This window comes from Nycticebus coucang, chromosome 13 (assembly GCF_027406575.1).
Source record: "Nycticebus coucang isolate mNycCou1 chromosome 13, mNycCou1.pri, whole genome shotgun sequence".
NCBI classification, from domain to species: Eukaryota; Metazoa; Chordata; class Mammalia; order Primates; family Lorisidae; genus Nycticebus; species Nycticebus coucang.
Genome location: NC_069792.1, coordinates 70,740,329 through 70,763,606, shown reverse-complemented (window position 1 = coordinate 70,763,606; position 23,278 = coordinate 70,740,329). Strand labels below are relative to the sequence as shown.

The 23,278-nt window shown below is 35.0% G+C and overlaps 1 protein-coding gene across 1 annotated transcript in view; it reads left to right on the top strand.

Moving 5' to 3' along the window:
• Nucleotides 1-23,278, top strand: part of EIF3E (eukaryotic translation initiation factor 3 subunit E) — a 50,229-nt gene that overhangs the window by 2,507 nt on the left and 24,444 nt on the right. Inside the window, exons 2-7 of the mRNA XM_053558246.1 lie at nt 4,442-4,556; nt 6,205-6,322; nt 9,059-9,101; nt 10,339-10,443; nt 16,280-16,405; nt 17,335-17,459. Coding sequence (XP_053414221.1) covers nt 4,442-4,556; nt 6,205-6,322; nt 9,059-9,101; nt 10,339-10,443; nt 16,280-16,405; nt 17,335-17,459 — 632 coding nt within the window. The remainder of the gene's footprint in view (nt 1-4,441; nt 4,557-6,204; nt 6,323-9,058; nt 9,102-10,338; nt 10,444-16,279; nt 16,406-17,334; nt 17,460-23,278) is intronic.

Genomic DNA, 23,278 nt, shown 5'->3' with positions numbered 1-23,278 from the left:
AAAAATGAGATTCTTCTATCTTCACTGAGCAAAAAGGAGTTTGAGGAGGAAAGGATTGAAAAGTAAGGATAGAGTCAATGATTATGATACATAAGGATGTAGCCGTCCCTTCTTACTCATGGTTTTGATTCTGAAGTTTAATTATCTGTGGTCAGTTGGGGCTCAAAAACACTAACTGGAAAATTCCAGAAATAAGCAATTCATAAGTTTTAAATTGTGTACTGTTCTCAGTAGTAGATGAAATCTCTTGCCTTCCCGCTTCATCAGTCTTGAATCATCCCTTTGTCCAAAGTTTCTGCTCTGTGTATGCTTCCCATTGTGTATACTATCTGCCCTTAATATAGATAGACTAGACTGTCTCTTAGTATCTGGGTTATCGGATCTACTGTCTTGTTTCCCAAGTTCTTGTGTTAAAGTAACCCTTGTTTTGCTTAATTTTTCTATTGTTGTTAACCTCTTACTGTGCCTGATTTATAAGTTAAAATTTATATTGTTATGTACGTATAGGAAAAAATAGTATATATAGAGTTTAGCACTATCTGGGGTTTTAGGTATCACCTGGGATCTTGGACTGTTTTGCCTGTTGATGAGGGGGAAGTACTGTACTGCATTAAAAGAATAACAATTTTATATATTTGTAGTTGTATTAGAGAACATAAACTCCATGAGAATTTGTTTTGTTCTCTTCTGTGTTCTCAGCATATAAAATAAAATCTGGCATAAAGGCTTTTTATGATTGTTTAATAAATGATAGAATCAAGACATATTTGTGTGTCACTGTACTTTATTCTCATGTAAAGTTGAAAGCCAGATAATACAGCATTCAGGACCCTAGGCCCTGAATTTGAACCTGTTTTGGGCTTCTGGCTCTGTCATCTGATAGCTCTGTAAACTTGAGAACAGATTCCTTTAACCTCTTAACTAAAACTTTTCTCATGAATAAATGTTGACTCTGCCACCAGTCTCATGGGGTTGTTAGAAAAATCACATGAAATAACGCATATAAAGCACTGAGTTCTGGGACAGAGTGTGTACTCGCATTCTGTAGGAGACTAGGCCTTCTGTATTGGGAGGAAGAGTTGGGTTTGGGAGTGAGGTAAAAACTGGAAGTGGTGACTAAGAAAACTGATCAAAGACAAGTACAAGACTCAGTAAAAATGGAGGGCCCAAATGAGATTGGAAATCATATGTATATTATAAAACTAACAATGGCTGTTATCCTCAGACTGAGGGTAGCAATGTAAGGTTATTAGAGTAGTGTAGAAATGTTTGGGGGGTGGTCTTGTAGATAAATGACATTTAGAGATTAATGAAAAGGATTGCTGATTAAAGAAAAGCAGAAACGTGATCAAATAACATTGCCTAGTTTTGAAACATCTTCTGGTTTTTATCCAGAACCTAGAAAATAGAAGATTTTTCTCCAGAGCTAGAGACTGACATTGAATTGTGTGTGGTTAGAGAAAATAGACCAAAGGAATCAATGACAGAGCAAAAGAGAAAATCTTTGACATAGCTAATATCCAAACTAAGGTGGAAAGTGACATCAGAAAGTTTTTAAAAATTGAAAGGGCAGAAGATCGCTGAGAGTAACAAAGCATTTGAATGGTAATGGTGGAAGGAGTGATACATTTAAGTTGAAATTCTTAGAGATAAGATACTAGATGAAAGCTATTATAATTTGTGCAAAAAAGGAATTTTAAGGCATGAGCTTTTAAAGAATCACCAAGACAGTATATTTGTGAAGGATGACAGCAAAGGAAGAGATGGCAAGACAAGCTTCTTAATCTGCTAAAAAAGACTGGGGGGGATCAGCTAACTATAGCCTCGGAACCGAAACAGGCTGTTTTGTGAGCTCTAACAGTAGTTTTTAACAGATGAACATTTGTAATTATAGAACATAAACTTTATACTACAATTAAGTGAAATATTTCTTCCAAAACTAGAAATGTATTGTCATTAGTAGACCTGTAGTATAAAAAATTTTACTCTGTTATTTCAAAATTTTAAAAAATTGTAGAAATTGGTTTTTCTCTTGTCATGTAAGTACTTAGAATCCTCGATTTTTGCTTCACAAAGTCTAAATTATTTGTTCTCTACCCTTTTTGCCTATGAGGCGGAGTTGAGAGATTGAATTGAGAGGCAAGTATAGATTTAAGAACAGGCCAGTAAGGTCTGATGGCAGAGGAGCCATGCCCTGGGATCTACTGTGGCTACAGGCATGCACGCTAAAAGCTATTAGTGGGGCAGAGAGGGTGGCATGCTGGAAGAAAGATGCTTACATTTAAGGTTGGGTTTCTTCAGGACAAACTGATAGGAAATTAAGATTTTTCAAGTATAGGATTTTTATTAGGTGTATAATTCATAAAAGTACACCAACATACTTTTTTTATGACCTTTTTTTCCAAAGTGAACAGTGAACACATACGTTGTAACCACAAAAGGCAGTGGGGGGTTTTGGGAAATGAGGTAAAGACTGGATCATTAAGTAAAATATTAAAACATTCTAAATCTTCCTTTCTGATCCATCTCAGTCATTCATTGCTCACACCTCCCAAAGGTAAGCTCTCTAGTTTGAGGATTCATTTTTCCTGTTTTTGATTTTCGTGGAAATGGAAAGAAGCATTCATCACCATGTACTGCTTTGTATGACTTCTTTCCCTCAGCATTGTTTTGAGAGCCATGCAAGTTTTTAGCAGTGGTTTTTCAGTAATGTATGTCAGTCTATAGTATGGGTATACTGCAGTGTTTACTCCTAACATTGATAAGACTGTTGATCACAAATAGTGCTGCTGTGAACATTTCAGTTTGGAAGGTTTGATTTTATTCTCGTGGCTGTACCACTTGACCACATACATTCATCTTCTCATGATCAATAAAATATTGTGGCATCTTTCTAGGTTTGTCTTTCCTTGCAAAATTAAGTTCAGCATAGAAATTTTGTCTCTTCCTAAGCATCTCTGAACATTTCCATGTAGAATTCTTTTTTTTTTTTTTTTTTGAGACCAGTCTCACTGTGTCACCCTTGGTAGAGTGTTATGGGCATCACAGCTCACAGCAACCTCAAACCCTTGGGCTTAAGCGATTCTCTTGCCTTTGCTTTCCAAGTAGCTGGGACGATAGGCGCCTGCCACAGCGCCTGGCTAGTTTTTGTTGCCATTGCTATTGTTGTTTAGCTGGCCAGGGCCAGGTTCAAACCTGCCACCCTCGGTGTATGTGGCTGAAGCCATGACCGCTGTGCTACCGGCACTGATCCTTTCAATTGCTTGGATATGGAGAGGAGACAGTTATATGAACTACTATGATACAGTGTTTTCTAAACACTGTTACAGTAGATTTAAAAGAAAAAATTTTTTTAATTAAATCATAGGTGTGTACATTAATGCAGTCATGGGGTACAATTTGCTGGTTTTATATACAATTTGAACTGTTTTAATCAAACTGGTTAACATAGCCTTCACGGCATTTTCTCAGTTACTGTGTTAAGACATTTATATTCTACACTTAGTAAATTTCACACTTACCCTTGTAAGATGCACCTTAGGTGTGGTCCCACCAATTACTCTCCCTCCACCCATTCTCCCCCTTCCCCTCCCCTCCTTCTCCCCTTTTCCCTTCTTCTGGGGCTATAATTGGATTATAGCTTTCATAAGAAAGCCTTCATAAGAAAGCTATAAATTGGTTTCATAGTAAGACTGAGTACATTGGATATTTTTCTTCCATTCTTGAGATACTTTGCTAAGAAGACTGTTCCAGATCCATCCATGTAAACATGTAAGAGGTAAAGTCTCCATCTTTCTTTAAGGCTGCATAATATTCCATGGTGTACATATACCACAATTTATTAATCTATTCTTGGGTTGATGGGCACTTGAGCTTCTTCCATAAAAAAATCTTAATGTATTGCTCAATATACTTCATGTTTATGTGAGTTTGGGTGTGTATCTATTTGGTCTCTGAATAGAGGGTTATGTTTCTTGAACTCTGCAATGCCAAAACCTGTTATTGACATGGTTGACTTAAAAAAATGGGTACTGGTTTTGTTTCAAGGATGTGGATCAGGAAGTATTACAAAGGATTGCTACTATTTAATAAGAGAAAAATGTGTGGGGGTAAAGGAGAAGCCACATCAAGGAGAGGTGGGTAGGCATATGGACATGATAAATACTAAAAAGGTAAATTTGAGTCTAGTCCCAATTACCTGGATATGGAGAGGAGACAGTTATATGTGCTTTTTAATAGAGATTGTGTGATATTTTGTTGTAGTTTATTCTAGAAAAGGTAAGAGATGGTTTATAGAGACACATAAAAAATAAGATAATGTAAACCAGAAGTAGGTGGGAAAAAGTGTTCTTAAAGTAGGTTTCCAGATAAAGTAGTCTTAATTTCACTCAGTTTATTTGGGGAACTTAAACATCTCATTGGAAAGTATTTTCTCTTGCAGATTTATAATGAAAAAGAATTATTACAAGGGAAATTGGATCTTCTGAGTGATACCAACATGGTAGACTTTGCTATGGATGTATACAAAAACCTTTATTCTGATGATATTCCTCATGGTAAGTTTTGTCATTAGAACTGAGGTTTGTCTTCCGAACTGAGGATATGTGTATTAAAGTTTTGTGATTTTCTTAAAGAGTTTTAGCCAAAGGGCTTGAGTGATTTTAAAATTCTTTGGGTGAAAGGTAATGTAAAATTTTGAATGCATCTTCTAAAACATATTATTTTCAGTCTTGTGAAAGATGTGAAACTACTTTAAAGCATGATTGTCAATATCTTCAGTTCATAGTATGTATTATTATTATAAAAGTCATGCTTACAATTCAGTTTGGAGAACTACTGTGATACAGTGTTCTCTAAGCACTGTGATAATAGATTTTTTTTTAAAGTGGTCTCATAAGTTTGGGAAATAATACTGTATCATTTCTTTTACACATGTAGTAAAAGAAAGAGAATCCCAAGCACTTTGACAGGAGAGAAAAAAAGAGTTCATGGTGTTAAAATTGATATTTTTCAGAGTTTGATCATAGATCCCCTTCTGTGATTGAGAAACACTGTTCTAAATATACTTTTTGATATATAACACGGAAATTATTGCATTAAACACGGTCACTTTTGATTTATAAATTTTTACAATAGCATTAGCTCTTTAAACTTGAGTGAATGATGAAAAAGTAAGCTGTTAGGGGCGGCGCCCTCAGTGAGCTGGGCGCTGGCCCCATATACCAATGGTGGTGGGTTCAAACCCAGCCCCGGCCAAACTGCAACAAAAAAAATAGCCGGGTGTTGTGGCAGGTACCTGTAGTCCCAGCTACTCGGGAGGCTGGGGCAAGAGAATCGCCTAAACCCAGGAGTTGGAGGTTGGTGTGAGCTGTGATGTCATGGCACTCTACCCAGGGTGATAAAGTGAGACTCTGTCTCTTAAAAAAAAAAAAGTAAGCTGTTAGTTTCACAATAAGACATTAAGATGATAGAGAACTGACTTTATAGTTAGATTATTAAACAAAAAGAAAAGAGATTATTGACTAGATTTAAATTCCATTCAACCTAGTTGATAACCTCTATTGAGGCCCTCTTAGCCTTTGTTCAGAAACTCTGGGATAATATTAACCTAAGAAAATTAAATGGGAACAAATATAAAACACCTGGAATGAGGTTTCTGAAAAGGAGATCTAAATGATAGTTATATAGTTGTTTCTTTGGAGAGGGGTTGTCCAATGGTTTTATTTTTATGAAACACTGCTTGATAAAACATTGAATAGGTACTGAAATGGATATAAACATACGAGCTGGATTTTTCACTTCTTCAGATAGTTTCCAACTCTCGTTCTTTTGTATCCCCACCCTCAGCCCAGGCTGTATATTCTCCAGTGTCCCTTCAGAGCAGGAAGAGTATTCCCTCTTTCTTTTTGTGTCTTTGTAGCATTAGAAGAAATTGTTGATCTGGGGAAATTCCAAAGTTGGTCAGTTTTCAGCCTCTGAATATATTGGGGGTAAATAAATATATGTATAGTTTAAATTGAAAAATTTCTAGACATTCTTACAATGAGCAGTACAGCTTAACATTCCTTTTGCAGATTTTGGCTGTGGCTAGATTTGAACCTGCCACCTCTGGCATACAGGGCTCGCGCCCTACTCCTTTGAGCCACAGGCGCCAGCCTCAGCTTAACATTCCTTAACTTTGTATGTTTCTACATTTTTAATTAGCTTTGAGAGAAAAAAGAACCACAGTTGTTGCACAACTGAAACAGCTTCAGGCAGAAACAGAACCAATTGTGAAGATGTTTGAAGATCCAGAAACTACAAGGCAAATGCAGTCAACCAGGTAACTTCTTCTTAATTTTAAATTCTAAAAATTATCTTTTCTGGATTAATAAAAATGTTAGTTCAAACTTTATCTAGTATCCTACAGTAAAAATTCATAGTTTAAACAATAGCTTTGTCTATTTGTTTTCATTTGATCTCACTTTGTAGGTGCCAGTATTTCTTAATAAAAGTGAATGCTGTTTTTTATAAAAACAGTTATCTTTTCCTGATTTTGCTGTAGCATTTCCACTTTGCCAGGGGAGGTTTGGCAATGTCTAGAGACATTTTTGGTTGTCAAAATTGGAGGGGTGTTGTTGGCGCCTAGCAAGTGGAAGCCAGGAATGCTCTTAAACATCTTACAGCGCATGCATAGTACCCCTCCCCTAACTCAAACGTCAGTGAAGAAACCCTGCGCTGAGCAATAACTAGAGCACAGTAGACATTTACTGTAAGAGAAACCTGAGCTCACTTTATCACTTGCTAATAAGGATGTAGATTATATTTTTCCTACCTCTGCTGGCTAGCCCAGGGGGTTAGTGTGGAGCTGATAAGATTATTTCTAACTTCCCTTCAGCTAGAAATGGAATTACAGTTTGGTTTTCAAAGAAAGCCTGTTACCTTCGTCTGACTTAAGTTAATACATGTTACTAATTGAACCCCTTTAAGTTATTAGAAATGTTTAAAACAAAATCTACTAAAATTGACTAGCATTGTGATAAATCTTGGCTACCAATATATTTACTTGAGGAATTGCTGAAGATTTTGCCACGTTGCACCTTTAGTTTCTCTAAGGTGTGTTCAAATCAGATTTTTAGTGGTTAGCTCCTAGTTTTTCTTTGCGATTTGAGAAAGTGTTACCAGCTGTTCTTAGAAAAGCAACAATACTACACAATTACAATACTGTGCCATAATATTCCATACTATACTATGCCATATCATACTACATATATATGCAGGTGTATACATATATATGTAGACCCTCTTTATCCTTGGGTTCTTTGTAGAGTCATCCAACCACAGATCAGTTAAGACTTGGTGGAATAAAAAAACAACAGTATGCCCCTCCACCCCCAAAATTAAAAAACAATATTATATAACAACTGTTCACATAGTTAGGTGTAAGTTATCTAGAGATGATTTAAAGTATATAGGAGGGTGTGTGCAGGTTATGTGAAAATATTGTACCATTTTGTATAAGGAACTTTAGGAAGTCTGGATTTTGTTATCCATATCCATGTGGGATCCTGGAACCAATCTTCTATGGATACAAAGGGATGACCGTATATACACACACATCATATTCACACAGAGCTATATACCTATTAGTATTTAATAATTACAGCTATATAGCTCTAAGTGTGTCTGTGTTATACTAAACTGGATGCTTTTAGAATATGAGAAGTAATTAATTATAGACATTCAGAGTCAGATCTAAGTGATCACAAAGGGACAGCTGCAATAATCCAGATGTAAGAGTACAATAAGAAATTAAGGATGCTTAAGTTTAGTCAAACACTGGAAAGAAATAGAATTAGGATATAAATAATGTAAAGGTAGATATGTTCAATAAATAATAGAAAGAGGATTCCTTGTATCTTGATCAGTGCCAAATTGGAGATAAATCACTTGTAATGTAATCTATAAACCACCTGCTTTCAAAGTAATAACATCTCCCTGACAATCTCCCTTTTTAATTTCATTGAACATGTAGTATTATCCTTCAACAGAAAAATTCAATCAGCTGGTGAATATAATGATTATATAAGTGAGTGGTGTGAGGAGTATAGCACAAAGTTACTCATTATGATTAATTATGAGCATTCCTGGCTTCCACTTGCTAGTGTAAAATTCTTTTTTAAATTCTTTTATGTTAAAATTTCATGCATGTTTCGTATTTAATATTATACCCAAACTAATTTTAATGGAGGCATATCCCCTCCCCATTAAATCTTCAAGTAAAATTGTGTTCCCAAAAACATGCTGCAGTCTATTCCTTTTGTGAAAAGGATAAGAAAATGTTTTAATTTAAAAAAAAATGCTTGTAAGATGGGCACTCTGCCCATCTGTCCCTTGTCCCGTGGTGTCTTTGTTGGAAGTTTGTCTTTACCAGTCACCAACATCTCAAGTTAGGATAAAGGTAATTCAAGACAAACTCCATGGAGTAATTTGGCAGTTGATTACAGACAATAATTATATATGGCATATAGCATAGATACGTTAAGTCGGGCGTGGTTTATTAATCTTGCAAATTTGCCAAATCATTGTCGTTGTGAGAAGTATTAACAGATTGGGGAAGGGAACAAAATTTATATGTAGGATTAGTTTCTGTTTGTGTAGTACAATTTTTTGAGTCTCTCTTCTATAATAAGAATATATTATCTATCAGAAATATAATCTCATAGAACAAATACAATTCTCAGGGAGTAACACCTAACTGGCCTATCGACCTTACTGTAAAAATAGTTATAATGCTTTGGTTTTGTTACTCAAAAAACTTCTGAAGGCCTTACTTAGAGGGTGGTAAAACAGAACACATAATTTTCAGTTTGAGCTAAAGAAATGAAATGAATTTTATTTCCGCTCTTTACTATTACTTACATTCAAAACATGTTTTCTTCCAGAAGTCTTATATTCAAGTATTTAAGTATTTAGATATTTAAACTGCCTTTTGCAGCTAATAACTTAGAAGTTGGATTTGCTTATTTTGTTTTCTGAGGCCTATAAAATATAATAATTTTTGTTTTTTATTATTAAGGGATGGTCGGATGCTGTTTGACTACCTGGCAGACAAGCATGGCGTAAGTGTTATCTTTTAAAATGTTTTAAAGTTGTCCTATTTTTTTTTTTTTTTTTTTTTTTTGTGGTTATTGGCCGGGGCTGGGTTTGAACCCGCCACCTCCGGCATATGGGACCGGCGCCCTACTCCCTGAGCCACAGGCGCCGCCTAAAGTTGTCCTATTTTAATAAGGCTGATTAAAGACTAGTCTGTACAAATAGGTTTATAGCTTGGCCTAAGAATATAGTTTCCACATTAGTTTATTAAATGTAATATCTGATACATTTTTCAAAATTTTGGTTTAGAAATGGTACTAATAAAAAAAATACATACTTATACTTGCCTTTAGGTAATAGAAATTCTCAAAGCTTTTATTTATTCCAGAATTATAATAGTTTGCATTTTACATTAGTCTCAATAGCAAACTAGTTATTATAGGGTACAGGTTACCTTGTGGTTTAATAAGTAGTAAATAAAGATAAAACTACATTTGAATTAGGAATGCTTTGAGAAGTAGAATTAAGTGATATTAATACTTTAGCTGCTTTTGGAATACAAAGCAGCCTTTGAAATTATCAAGGTCTTCACAATTCACAAATAAGTGTTTTAAGCTTTCCTAGCTATCTCCCAATCTGATTTCCCTTATGTTAACTGGAAGTGTGAGGCTTTGCATATAATTAGTTCTTTAATTTGCATATGAGTTTTCTCTCTTTGTTTATCAATCACTGTTAGAGGAGACTTTCTGACCACTGTGCCACGTTACTTAACTTCCTGGTGTTCACAGAATAATGTTTGGCGGGTTTGTTCATGTTCTAGTTTGGAGCCCCTCTTTTAGGTTTCTTTTATTTTTCACTGTGCTTACATCGTTAACACTAAAAGTTGGTGTTATTTGGGGGCCACAGAGCAGAAGTTTACTATACATGTTACTTGTACAGAACCACAGAAACTTACAAGAATATGTACATTGAGTAATTAGCTAAATTGTCACCAGCTAAGGGACTCATAGGCTAAACCTTTAGCTGTAATTCAAATTTGTATTATAACAAACTATTATTAAAATTCACAATTCTTTGAGGTCAAAATTGAATGTTAAATTGACTGATTCTTAATGTATATTATTTTTCATCATTGTATGGTATTTATTTTTGGAGGCAGCTTTTGGGAGACTTTGAAAGAACTGACTTCTGGGGTTCATTTAAAGAAGTGGATTGTAATTTTATAACTCAATAACAAATACAACTTTTTTTTTTTCTCTTTAGTTTAGGCAGGAATATTTAGATACACTCTACAGGTATGCCAAGTTCCAGTATGAATGTGGGAATTACTCAGGAGCAGCAGAATATCTTTATTTTTTTAGAGTCTTGGTAAGTAATGTTTTTATTTTTCTTCTCTCTTACATAGTTTACCTTGATTTCTTGTAACATGTGTATACATTTCAGTCTGTATATTAAGAATAAAAGAAACTGACCAGGCACGGTGGGCTCACGCCTGTAATGTTAGCACTATGGGAGGCTGAGGCGGGTGGGTTGCCTGAGTTCACGGGTTCGAGACCAGCCTGAACCAGAGCAAGATCTCATCTCTAAAAATAGCCAGGCGTTGTGGCGGGCGCCTGTAGTCCTGGCTGCTTGGGAGGCTGAGGCAAGAGAATCACTTGAGCCCAAGAGTGAAGTTGCTATAAGCTGTGAGGCCATGGCACTCTACCAAGGGCGACAAAATGAAATTATGTCTAAAAAAAAAAAAACAGGAGTAAAGAAATTGTTTGCAAGAAAACAATGGACAGAAACAGGAAACCTTGTGTCAGAATCTCAAATTTGGGGAAAGATTTAACTTACCCTTGTTTTATGTATGATTTTTAGCATTAACAGACTTCTAACACATAATGGATTTGTTGTTACAACATTACAGCACAGGACAGGACAGTGTAGGTCCTTAATCAGTATTACAGAATAGGTATGTTATTCCTTGCTTAACTGTAGTCTTTTATGCTGTATACATTCCTTGAACTTGTTCTAAACTATTGTGAAATTCTAATGGCATTTAAAATATTTTATGCCTCAATAGTAACTTTTTTCTGTTTACCTTTGCCCTCTGCCATTAGAATATAAAGTTCAGTGGCTTTTTGATTAGTGGGGTGTAGATGAGTTCAAATGGCACTATTAAGTGCACTGTTACTGTCATTCGTATGTTTGACAAGTCTGTAGATGCAGGGCTTTTGTTAGGGAAGAGTCCTGTGAAGCCAGATTAAAATACTACAAATTGACATACTTGTTTCTCGTTCTGTCTTCTGTTTAGGTCACTGTAATAAGTGCCTTCTATAGTTATCAAGATATTCTTGTTTTAATTAGTTTCTCATTTGAGAACTTAAAATTTGTTTTTTAATTTGGATTAGGAAGCAAGTACGTAAGTCTCTGGTTTTCTAGTTAATTCTCAAAAAAGCCCTTTTGTCTTCCAACCTTGGAAGAGTCCCTTTCTTTTATCTTTATTCTCTGGTGCTTTTTTTCTTAATTTTCAGCTCCACGTGCCACAAAAAAGACACATTTTGCCGTCTTCGACTATTTTCTAATAATTAAATTTTCCCTTTGGTGGGAGAGAGAGTTTGGTATTATTTCTGGTAATTCCTGTACTGAAATTGCATAGACAACTTCATTTTTAAAAACTATCCACCTTCCTTCAAAGAAATTAAGATTTTATGTTTATTTCCAACTTTGAGTTGAAAAATTATTTTTCTCTTGCTGTCATTTGTAAATTAATTCTTGCAGATTAGCTGTGGTTAGCTTGCAAGTGCACTGAAGGTAATCAGTGATGTTAAATTTGCAGTGACTTATCAGAAAATTCCATCAGTTTTACTTTGAATATTATGAGTGATTTAGGAGAGCAAAAGTTGATTACTTTGGAAATGTAAACACCTTAAACCAGGATTGTAAAATCAGAAGCCTGGTATATGATTACAGGTACTTGAAAAGAGTTGGTTATTCATATCATTTGTTAATGCTGAGAGTGAATTTTGAGAATGAAGATTTAGTGTCATGTTAGAGTTGCAGCACAGTAAATTTATTGTTGCTGGTCAGTGAGTGACTGTGCCATTTTGCTAAGACATGGAAACTGAAGGTAACTGCTGGAAATCCAGATATTGAAATGCTTCTAGCATATCCACCTGAAAGCAGGTTGGTATGAAGAGCCAACTGTAGTGACATGGAGTTTAGCCAGAGTGGTATACATGAACCTTTTGAGGATTAAGAAACTTGCTGCACTGTGACAAAAAGCTTTTATCCTAATACATACAACACATTATAGTTTTAATAGCTTCATTATGTTTATTATGGAGTATAGTCTCATAGTCTGAAAAGGTCTGCAAGTGATAGATATTATACTTAAAGGTTTGGGGAATTTTTATGTTTACTTTTTTAAAATATGAAGATCTAAATCAGTTTCCTGTCTTAGAAAAATTCTGAGTTAGTTTTAACCTCTTGAATTGCCCTCAAAATCTTGTGCTGGAGCGTAAGTGACATTTAGATGGAGTGATTGAATACTATGATAATGAACACAAAGTTAATATGCTTTACATTAAGAGCAGTCAATATATAGTTTTTGAAAGTTTTTTTAATGTTATTTGCAATTCATATTTAATTTTTTTGCTCCATCTTATACGCAAAACGTTTGAGTTAGGTGAGGAGTTGGTTGCTTTTAAGTGGCATAACAGCAGGCTGACAAAGCTAATTAAAAGAGTAGATTATATATTATTTTTTTTCTTTTGGTTTAAATACTAACATAAAATGTATGTATTTGAATTTTATTAATAGCAAATCTAAAAATTTTCTTTTAGAGTTGAGGTGGAAAATGTCAATGTTTTACTTTAGTTACTTAATTTTATTTTTTGCACTGGCTTTTTTTTTGACTTTTGAATTCTTTTCTGGTGGTTGGTTATTCTTTTAAATCTATGGTTAGGGAAACATAAGCTATGAAAGAGCCATTGTAACTATGATCTCAGATTAGAATTTGACTCTCCAAGTGACCTATTGTCGGTCAGTGTTGTATAAATTAAAGCTGTGTGACCCTAGAATCTGCCTTTATTTTTAAAAGACTTGGTGGATTTTTAGAAACATTAAGGAATGTTTAGGTATACTCTGTTTGTGAAACCTCTTTAATTTATACTCCGAGAAATGTGTTAATTGAAATGCAGCGGTGGAGCAGGTTTGGTGGGATTTTTTTAAACACTTTTGTTTTAAAAGTTACTAACAATGGCCAGGGTCAGTGACTCACCTATAATCCCACCACTTTGAGAGGCCAAGGCAGTAAGATTGCCTGAGGCCAGGACTTTGAGACCAGCCTGGGCAACATAGTGAGATCCCCCTTTACACAAAAAATAAAATATTTCGCCAGGAGTGGTGGTTCGTGCCTGTAGTCATAGCTACTTAGGAGGTTGAGGCAGTGAGATTGTTTGAGCCCAGGAGTCTTAGGTTGCAGTGAGTTATGATGATGACACTGTACTCTCTCTCAAAAAAAAAATTTACACTGTTAATTGTTTTTTAATCTTCCCTTGCTATGCCTTTGATGTAGCTCTAAAATGTAACCCATTTCCCTATTCAACAGCTATTTGAAATAAAAGTGATTTTAGATACTAACACTATTGTGATCATATTTTTGTAGCTATTACTTTTTCCTACTTTAGATTTGAAATATATTTACTGTTTTCTACATACTATTCTTATTTAAAAGCACTTTTACTTGAGTTTCAAGGCAGCTTGAGTAATGATGAGTTTTGGAAGCTTTAGGATCTTAACTGAAGTTTGGACTGTGACATACCTTGATGTAATGTTGGTGTAAGCGATGTCTATTTAATATCATTTTTTAGGCATGGTTTTTCGTATTCTAATATATGAACATATCTTGACTAGGTTATTTTGGGGTTTGGAATAGACTAATAGTGTACCTGGAAACTGAAAGCATCTTAGATGCGATATATTTTAATACTCAGATGTCCTTTGTAAGGATTAAATATTTTATCCTTTATAATCAAAGCAATGATTTTATGGATTTGTATAATTGTATTTTTTAATGTCAGTGAATTTTGACAAATGCTTATACTTGTGTGGCTACCACTAAATCAAGGTAAAGAATGTTCTTGTCACCCCGAAAGACCCTCTGTGCCCAATTTGTACTCATACTCCACTCCTGGTACTGGGTATTCATTCATCTCTTTCTGTCCTTATAGAATAGTTTTACCTATTCTAGAATTTCATACAGGTAGAATGATACCGTAAGTATGTTTGTAACTGGCTTATTTTTAGCAGCAAGTTTTTGAGATTCATTCATATTGTGTGTACCAGGAGTTTGATTCTCTTTTATTACTCAGTAGTATTTTATTTTATAACTATATCATAATCTGTTTATTCATCTGTTGTTGAACATTTGGTTTACTTATAGTTTTTTGTCTATTACAAATAAAGTTAGAATATGTATTTGCAGTGGTATTGTGGGTATACTTTGTGATAATTAGACTGAGGGGTTTCATGGATATGTTTCAGAATATAATTTACTGGTTACATCTCTATTATTTACCTGTTTTTAGAATTTGTTACATGTTATTTAGTATATTAAAATTAGTCACTGCCATCGAAGTTAGAGTCTCAGGCTGAGTTCATATTATGGTCCCCAGAGTTTAGGTTGAGTTTGTATTATGGTCCCCAGAGTTTAGGTTATCTATCCATCTTTATTTTTATTTATTTATTTCTGTCCATATTAGATAAATATATAGATGCATCTCTATATATCTATATCTTCTCTGACATCATTTTTATTATGCATTATCTTGATTTACCAAGTTCTTACTATCAGGTGACACTGAAATCTCTACACATACTGTGTCGTTCAAACAACACAACTGAAGTGGGTTCTGTTACTCTACCCATTTTACAGATGAGGAAGCTAAAGCACACACTGTTAAGGGGTAGAGCCAGAACACCTGGTAATAAGATGCACACAATTTTATTTAACTTGTAATTGTGATATATGTTTGACATTTATACTTAAGTGCTTCAGTGAAAGATTAAATTTGAAATTCCATTTTGGGGTGTTTCCTTAGGTGCTGCTGGTGCTTTAGCACGTACTACCAGTTCGGAGTCATTTGGCCTCCGTTCTCTTGCCTTGTTTTAGGCTTGCAGGGGTCCTCAAACTGCGGCCTGCGGGCCACATGAGGCGGTGTGATTGTATTTCTTTCCGTTTTGTTTTTTTACTTCAAAATAAGGTATGTGCAGTGTGCATAGGAATTTGTTCATAGTTTTTTTTTTTTTTTTTTAAACTATAGTCCTGCCCTCCAATGGTCTGAGGGACAGTGAACTGGCCCCCTGTTTAAAAAGTTTGAGGACCTCTGTGGGAGTCCTACTTTTTTTTTTAGCCTGGTTTGTTTTTTGTTATTAGCCTGGTCCTTAAGAGTATTTTTAGTTTGTGAACCTCGTTCACAAGTGGAGAGAAAAGTAGGGATGGCTTTCAGCCTTCCTTTCTGCTAGGCTAATACCGTGATATAAAATTTATATACTTTGTGATTAGAAAGAAGTGTAATTTGGGGCAAGGTACATTCTCTATGCATTGTTTCCCCTATTGAAAATGGGGCTTAAAAATAATCATCTACCTTATAGGGTTTTTCTTAGGATTATATGAGAAAGTTAACTTTTGCTCAGTACATACATAATCCTTTGATAACTATTATTAATAATTGTATCAGATGATGAGTCTGGTGTCAACCCCCCCCCCAATTTCCACAACCCCTTCCATTTGTGTCATAATTTGGAATTTCTTTTTTGTTGTATACATCATTTCTCCACAACTTTCAGTGTTCCCTATTTTCATTCCAGTGATTTCAGTGACAAATTTTCTGTGACTCTGACTTGGTTTCTGAAGTTTTATCTGCTTTAAATTGTGTATCAAATATCTGAAATGGGTTATGCCAAAATGGTGCTGCTGTTTCCTAGTTTTAAAAATTACTCTTTAGTTTCTGATCTAGACTGAATATTAAAGATCTGAGTTATTTTTAGTGTAAATTTTTTGAAACAGTTAAACCAGTGTGATGCAGTAAGGAGTGGAGTTTTGGGAAGAAAGCTGTAGGTCTTTTAGTAGGCTAGATGGATATATGAGGCATAAAATACACATTTTTTTCCCTTCCAGAGCACTCAACAATGTAATTACTTATAATTGCTTTAACAGGTTCCAGCAACAGATAGAAATGCTTTAAGTTCACTCTGGGGAAAACTTGCATCTGAAATCTTAATGCAAAATTGGGATGCCGCCATGGAAGACCTGACACGGTTAAAAGAGACCATAGATAATAATGTGAGTGACGCTTATTCTGAGTTATTCTTTGAAATTTCTATATATCCTCATATTTTCTGATGAAGAATAATTCTGTCTACTTTGGGGGGGCCTAAAATTTTCAGATTAACTTTTATTTGTTGACCTTTTTGTTGATAAAAAATCACAGTCTTGGGCGGCGCCTGTGGCTCAGTGAGTAGGGCGCCGGCCCCATATGCCGAGGGTGGCGGGTTGGGACCCAGCCCCGGCCAAACTGCAACCAAAAAATAGCCGGGCGTTGTGGCGGGCGCCTGTAGTCCCAGCTGCTCGGGAGGCTGAGGCAAGAGAATCGCGTAAGCCCAAGAGTTGGAGGTTGCTGTGAGCCGTGTGACGCCACGGCACTCTACCAAGGGCGGTACAGTGAGACTCTGTCTCTCCAAAAAAAAAAAAAAATCACAGTCTATTAGTAGGTTGACTAGTTTTTCTGAATTGCGAAGGAAACTATAAAATTTCTTTTGGCTCTTAAAGAACTTAAGTCTTTCTGTTACAGCTAGTCCCTTTTTTTAATGCCAGTGAAAATGACACTATTCTATTAGTCCCACTTGTTTTTTAAAGTCTTATGCAGAAGACAGTTTTCATCCATAGTTAATGTCTAATAAAACTACTTTATTGTGGATGTTTAGTTCAATTCCTGCCTGTAAATGCCTTTCTGAAATGATTATAATTTGAAACTGCCATAAGTTTGGTGGGCATTATTGAATCTTTATCTAAGAATAGTGTAATAATATGGAACATTTAGGATCATGTGGGAGAGAAGGTACAGGGGGCCAGACTTTGATCATAATGACCCCAGTGCCTGCCTTAGTAGGGTCTAGTTTTTCATTACAATTTTGAAATCAGAGATGTTTATTCCCTTTCCTCTTTCTTGTATGTTAATATTTCCTGTGTATCCATTTTTTTAAATCCTTTAGTCTGTGAGTTCTCCACTCCAGTCTCTTCAGCAGCGAACATGGCTCATTCACTGGTCTTTGTTTGTTTTCTTCAACCATCCCAAAGGTCGTGATAATATTATTGATCTCTTCCTTTACCAACCACAGTAAGTTACTTCACTGTATAATTTTAACTTTACCTGTATGATATGAAATTATATCGAATTTTTTTTTTTTTTTGAGACAGAGTCTCAAGCTGTCACCCTTGGTAGAGTGCTGTGGCATCACAGCTCACAGCAATTTCTAACTCTTGGGCTTAAGCGATTCTATTGCCTCAGCCTCCCAAGTAGCTGGGACTTGCAGGTGCTTGCCCCAATGCCTGGCTATTTTTGCTGTTTGGCTGGCCTGAGCTAGATTCAAACCCGCCAGCTCCCGTGTATGTGGCTGGTGCCCTAGCCACTTGAGCTACAGGCGCTGAGCCTGTATCGAATTTTTTAAACTTAAGATGTACTTATTTCTAAACATTTGAATTTATTGTCACTCGTTTTTTCCCTTCATGTGGTAGATTTGCTTATTAATTGAAAAGCTTAAATGTAACTTGTAAGTAATTATTGGATAAAGTGTACCGTAGGCCCTTTAAAGTACTAGTTAAAGCATGTTTCCTAGGCAGCATAGGCATCATGTAGAGTCACAGGACTCACGTTAGAAGAACTGAACAGAACATGCATTTTAATAAGATTTGGGAAACTCAATATATACATCAAAGCAGTAGAAATAAGATAGTAGGCCGTATTAATTTAAAAGAATATATCTTGTGGAAGAATCCTTTTTATATCACCTTTGCTTTGCCATGGAGCATTTCTTTATTGTTTTGATGATAACAGATCCACTGATTTATGGACTAGATCATCTGTTAGCTAGAAATCTCTCTCTTTTTTTTTTTTTTTGGAGACAGAGTCCTACTCTTGCCCCTGGCTAGACAGCTTTGGTGTTATCCTAGCTCACAGCAACATCAAGCTTCTGAGCTCAAGCAATCCTCCTTCCTCAGCCTTCTAAGTAGCTGGGACTATAGGTGCCCACCATAATGCCTGGCTAATTTTTTTGTTTTTAGTAAAGACACAGTTGTTCATTCTGGTCTTAAACACCTAAGCTCAAGCAGTTCTTCTGCCTCAGCTTCCCAGAGTGCTAGGATTATAGACATGGGCCACTGTGCTTGGCCTAGCCATCATTTTAAAAAATTTCTTTTTCCAGTTGAGTTCAAGTACCTCAGAAACTTCTGATTATTATTTCTTGTTTGGTTGGAACCACAAGAAACGAGACTGTTTTGTGGAAATACTTCAGATTATTCAAAGATGATTTTTTTACTTTTCTTGGCTTAAAAGGCTATCTCTAGTTTTGTTAAGTAACAGAGTTTCTCAGACTCTTAGTGTTTTGGTTGCCTTCCTTGAATAATTTCCACTTATCTGTATCTTTTTCAAAGTCCGGATCTTGAAAATTTAAACCTTATTTTAAGATTATTATATAAGCTTTATAGATTACAGTGGGAATATCAACTCCTTTTACTTGTACGTATGCTTGTATTAATATAGCCCAACTTTGTAATAACATGTTAGCAATTTATGGTATAGCTTATATTGACCATTGCTTATTTTTATTTATTTATTTTTTAAGAGATAGTCTTGTGTGCCACCTGGGCTGGAGTGCAGTGGACTAATCATAGCTCATAGTAACCTTGAATTCCTGGGCTCAAGTAGTCTGCCACCTTAGCTTCCCCAGTAGGAGGTACTGCAAGCATGCCCAACTATGCTTGGCTGAATTTTTTATTTATTTATTTTTTTGTAGAGTTAGGGGTCTCTCTGTGTTGCCCAGGCTGGTCTTGAACTCTTGGACTTACATGACCCTCCTGGCCTCAAGCAGTCTTCTTACCAGGACTTTCTAAAGTGCTTGGATTACAGTTGTGAACCATTGCACCTGGCTTGACCACATTGTTAATCAAGTATCATCTAAACTCTTGAGCCACGTTTTTCTTATCTGTTAGCCTAAATAAAGATTTTATAGTTTTGCCGTATTTTATGTTGATCTCTGCTGATTGTTATGTGTCAAATTATTATTTTAACATTTGTCTAAAATGTGTATTTTAATGTAGGAGAGTATAGTTTAGAAATAACGTTGGTAGGGCACAGTGGCTTGTGCCTGTAATCCCAGCACTTTGGGAGGCCAAGGTGAGAGTATGACTATATGCCAGGAATTCGATACCAGTCTGGGCATCATAGCAAGAGCTTATTAAAAAACATGTTTTTAATTAGCTAGGCCCTGTGGCAGGCACCTGTAGTCCTACATACTTGGAAGGCTGAGGCAGGAGGATCTCTTGAGCCCAGGAGTTTGAGGGAGCTGTGAGCTACGATCATGCCATTGTCCTCCAGCCTGGTGACAGAGAAAACAATTCGTTTTTAAATTATTTCTATTATTTTCCAAGTCTTGAAAATAGGTAACACTATAGTGATATTTTTGGATAGGTTGATATTACAACCTAAACTGAGTCACGTTGATAAGCATGCTCTTTAAGCGTGTTTTAGGAAAATTTTTAAGACTCTTAAAACATTTTACCTCTTCAGTTAAATTGTTAACATAATTAGATGTTTGAATTTAAGAGAAATTTAAGTTACTAATACAGATGGAAAAATACTCAGAAAAGAAGTACCAGTAATTTTTTTGCAGGGAACAATTCTTAAAAGGGCTGTTGTATGTTCTGCGCATCAAATGCTCACTTTCCCTCACTCTGGTTAATGGAAGAACTTAAAGCATCCTTGTTTAATTTTTACATTAACATTGTAGCTTAAAGTTCAGTATTGATATATTTAGTCACTATTTGCATGAAATGCTGGTCTGGTATGTTCAAACTAAACATGGGCTTAAGAGTTTCTGTAACAGAGAAAATTATTTTTTTGTCGTTTGAACAAAGAAAACACAAAACCATATGGCACTGAGCCAGAAGACAATGTAATCTTTGCCTGGCTCCCAAAGTTATAATTGTATATGCAAATAATTGGTGAGAGATGAAATTTTATAATTTACACAACATTGTAGTGATTGGTTTTATTGTTGGAGATTTTTTTGTAGCGTTCAAGTATGCCTTCTTGATTCATATTATTCGCTAATGATACGGTCTTACTATGTCTGAGCAGTTGTTCCATCTTAAATCCTATTTGTCACAAATTCCGTACTAAGATTATGTGTATGCAGTTTTTAAAGTGTTCTCTTTGCTATGCTATGGTAGGTTGTTTATAATATGAAAAGCATTATAAATCATATGTTGAAGTAAGTAAAAAGTTAGTGGGAAAGGTTTTTTTGAAAAAAGGCCAGTGGTCTCACTAAAATAAGATCTTAGAAGATAATTCCAGGCATTTCTTTCTTCTGGCCTTTGGCAGAATGAGTTCAGTAGCTTTGTTTGGTAGTATCCTACATATAGATTTATTAAAAACCAAGCTCAAAAAGACGGATGTATAAAGCCAGAATGCCATCGGTAATTTATAATGAGAAATACAAGTGCTAAGAGGACTGATACACGGAACATTTGATCAATTTGTTTGACACTGTAGATTTAATGCATTGGAAGCCCTAGAATAAGCTGAAGCTTGCTTTATGAGTACTTGGAATCAGAATAGAGAGTTGGTTTATGATTGGAATGTTTAATTGCTCCGTCAGGTAAAACTAGCCTAACGTTAACTATCTTCACAATAGGGATACTCCTGCCACTAGGGCCAGGCACATTTTTTGTCACGGATATCACCCAAACATTTGGGTGAGCATTTCCAGAATTGCTTTTTATTTTTTCATGATTCCATTTCAGATTATTACTCTATTTTCTTTCCCTTCTCCTGCCCAGTAGTTAGTTAAATATGTTAATATCTTTTATTAGCTTCTTAAATATCTTATGCCACTAAGAAACCTACAGTGAATTTTAAAACTATGTTTATAGTTGTAGTTTCTGGGCAACATATAGTAAAACTCATAATGTAAGATAAACAAAAAAGTAAACTTTAGAAAACTTAATTTAAAATATTATAAATAACTAATAGAAGAGAATATATACTGAATAAATATCAAAGCAACCCTTAGATGTAATCTCATAGCTTTGAGTACTTATTTAACTTTTAAAACCTTTAAGTACAGAAAAAAATAGAATGTGTAATCACAGCTCCTTGGGACGCTGAGGTGGGGACTCATTGAGCCCAGGAGTTGGAGGTTGCGTTCTTCTGTGTTGATGCCTGTGAATCGTCACTGCACTCCAGCTTGGGCTGTATAGTGAAACCTTATCTCAAAAAAAAAAAAAAAAAAAACAACAACAAAAAGTACAGAAAAGCACAGCAAAAGCAATGCAAGTAAGATTAGCCATATGTTAGAAAATGTTGAAATTACTAATCTTACAATTTTTGAATTTCATTTCAAAAATGGAAGAGAAAAGGAAAATAAGTTAAAATGAAAACAATAAATGTAAAATCATAAGGAAATACTGTATACAGGGTATCCCCGAAGTTGCCATACATAGGGAAAATGGGAAATAAGGAAGTGTATTCCCTATTTATGGTGACTTTATACTTGGATCATGTGCTCTAAAACCTGAAATGCCTTAGGTGACATTATCAGATCAGTTAACTGAGAGAGGAATTGTGAGGAGTTTTGTTTTGTTTTTAAGTGATTCCATTAAAAGGACTTAGGTCCTGATAAATGTATTGGTAATTTGGTAGTTCAGAAGAGTATGTTGAGTATTGCAAATATATGCTAAACAGCGATTGGATATTTGGAAGAAAAAAGAAATGGGATCAGGACTATCTTCGGGAATATTTTTACAAGACAGTGATTCTTAGACGTTTTGGTCTTGGAACCGATTCACACTATAACGAGTGTAATTTTTTATTTTTTGCATTGAGTATATCTATTTGGTATATACAGTAAGTCCTCAATGTTTATAGGTTCTTGGAAAATGCAGCTTTAAGCAAAATGATGAATAATGAATGAAACCAGTCTTTTTCTCACATATGTTATAAAGAAACAGTGTTATTGAGGACCCGCTGTAAGTCATTTCATTTAAAGTCATAGTTTCCAAGAACTCATCAACAATGTTAAGTCTTCCTGTGTTAGAAATGAAAGCACATTAAAAGTATTCATTAATAAATAGTGAATTGATTAGATTTGACATAAATTATGGGTTTTTATGAAAAATAATTTTTTAAAGCAAAAGAATTTAGAAGATTGACATTGTTTTACATTTTTGCAGACCTTTAATTGCTGGGTTAATTGGCAGCTGAATTTTTATAACTGCCATCTGTTGTGATGTGTTATTTTATTTGCGGTATATGGAGAAAACCTAGCCTCACAACATGTAGTTGGAAAAGAAAGGTGTGTTTTAATAGTCTTTTTAGATAATTGTGAATACTGTATAATAAAAATACAATAAAATGCAGTAACACTTAACAGAATAATAGTAATTTATTTGTAATGTGGAATCTGAAACTTTATCATTGAGCTGTATGGATTTTAAACTGTATTGTATTCTAGATTATATTGTTGTGTCTGGTACTTGTAATGGATCTGTTACCCATGTGTGATTTCATGTCATCATCAGTCCTTAGGAAATACCTATGCAATGAATTATGCAAATATTCTAGTGTGTTGGCATTATACAATACCAAAAAACCATATTTATTAACATTACTAACAAACCCATTGGAAAATGATTTCAGTATTGGAAAGCTGTCAAGCTCCCTCTGGCAGATAAAAATTTTCCAAAATTCTAGATTTTCTTGAAAGCTCTAATTTTATCATTTGTTTTCCTTGAAGAACTGGCTCACGTCATTTTCTAGGAAATGTCTGCCAATCCTCAAGTATGAATAGCTTTTGTTTGTCTGTCGTCCTTGCAAGTATAAATAGTATTCTATGAGAAGAGCCACTAGTTCATCTTGTGACTCAGTCTTCACTCTAGTAT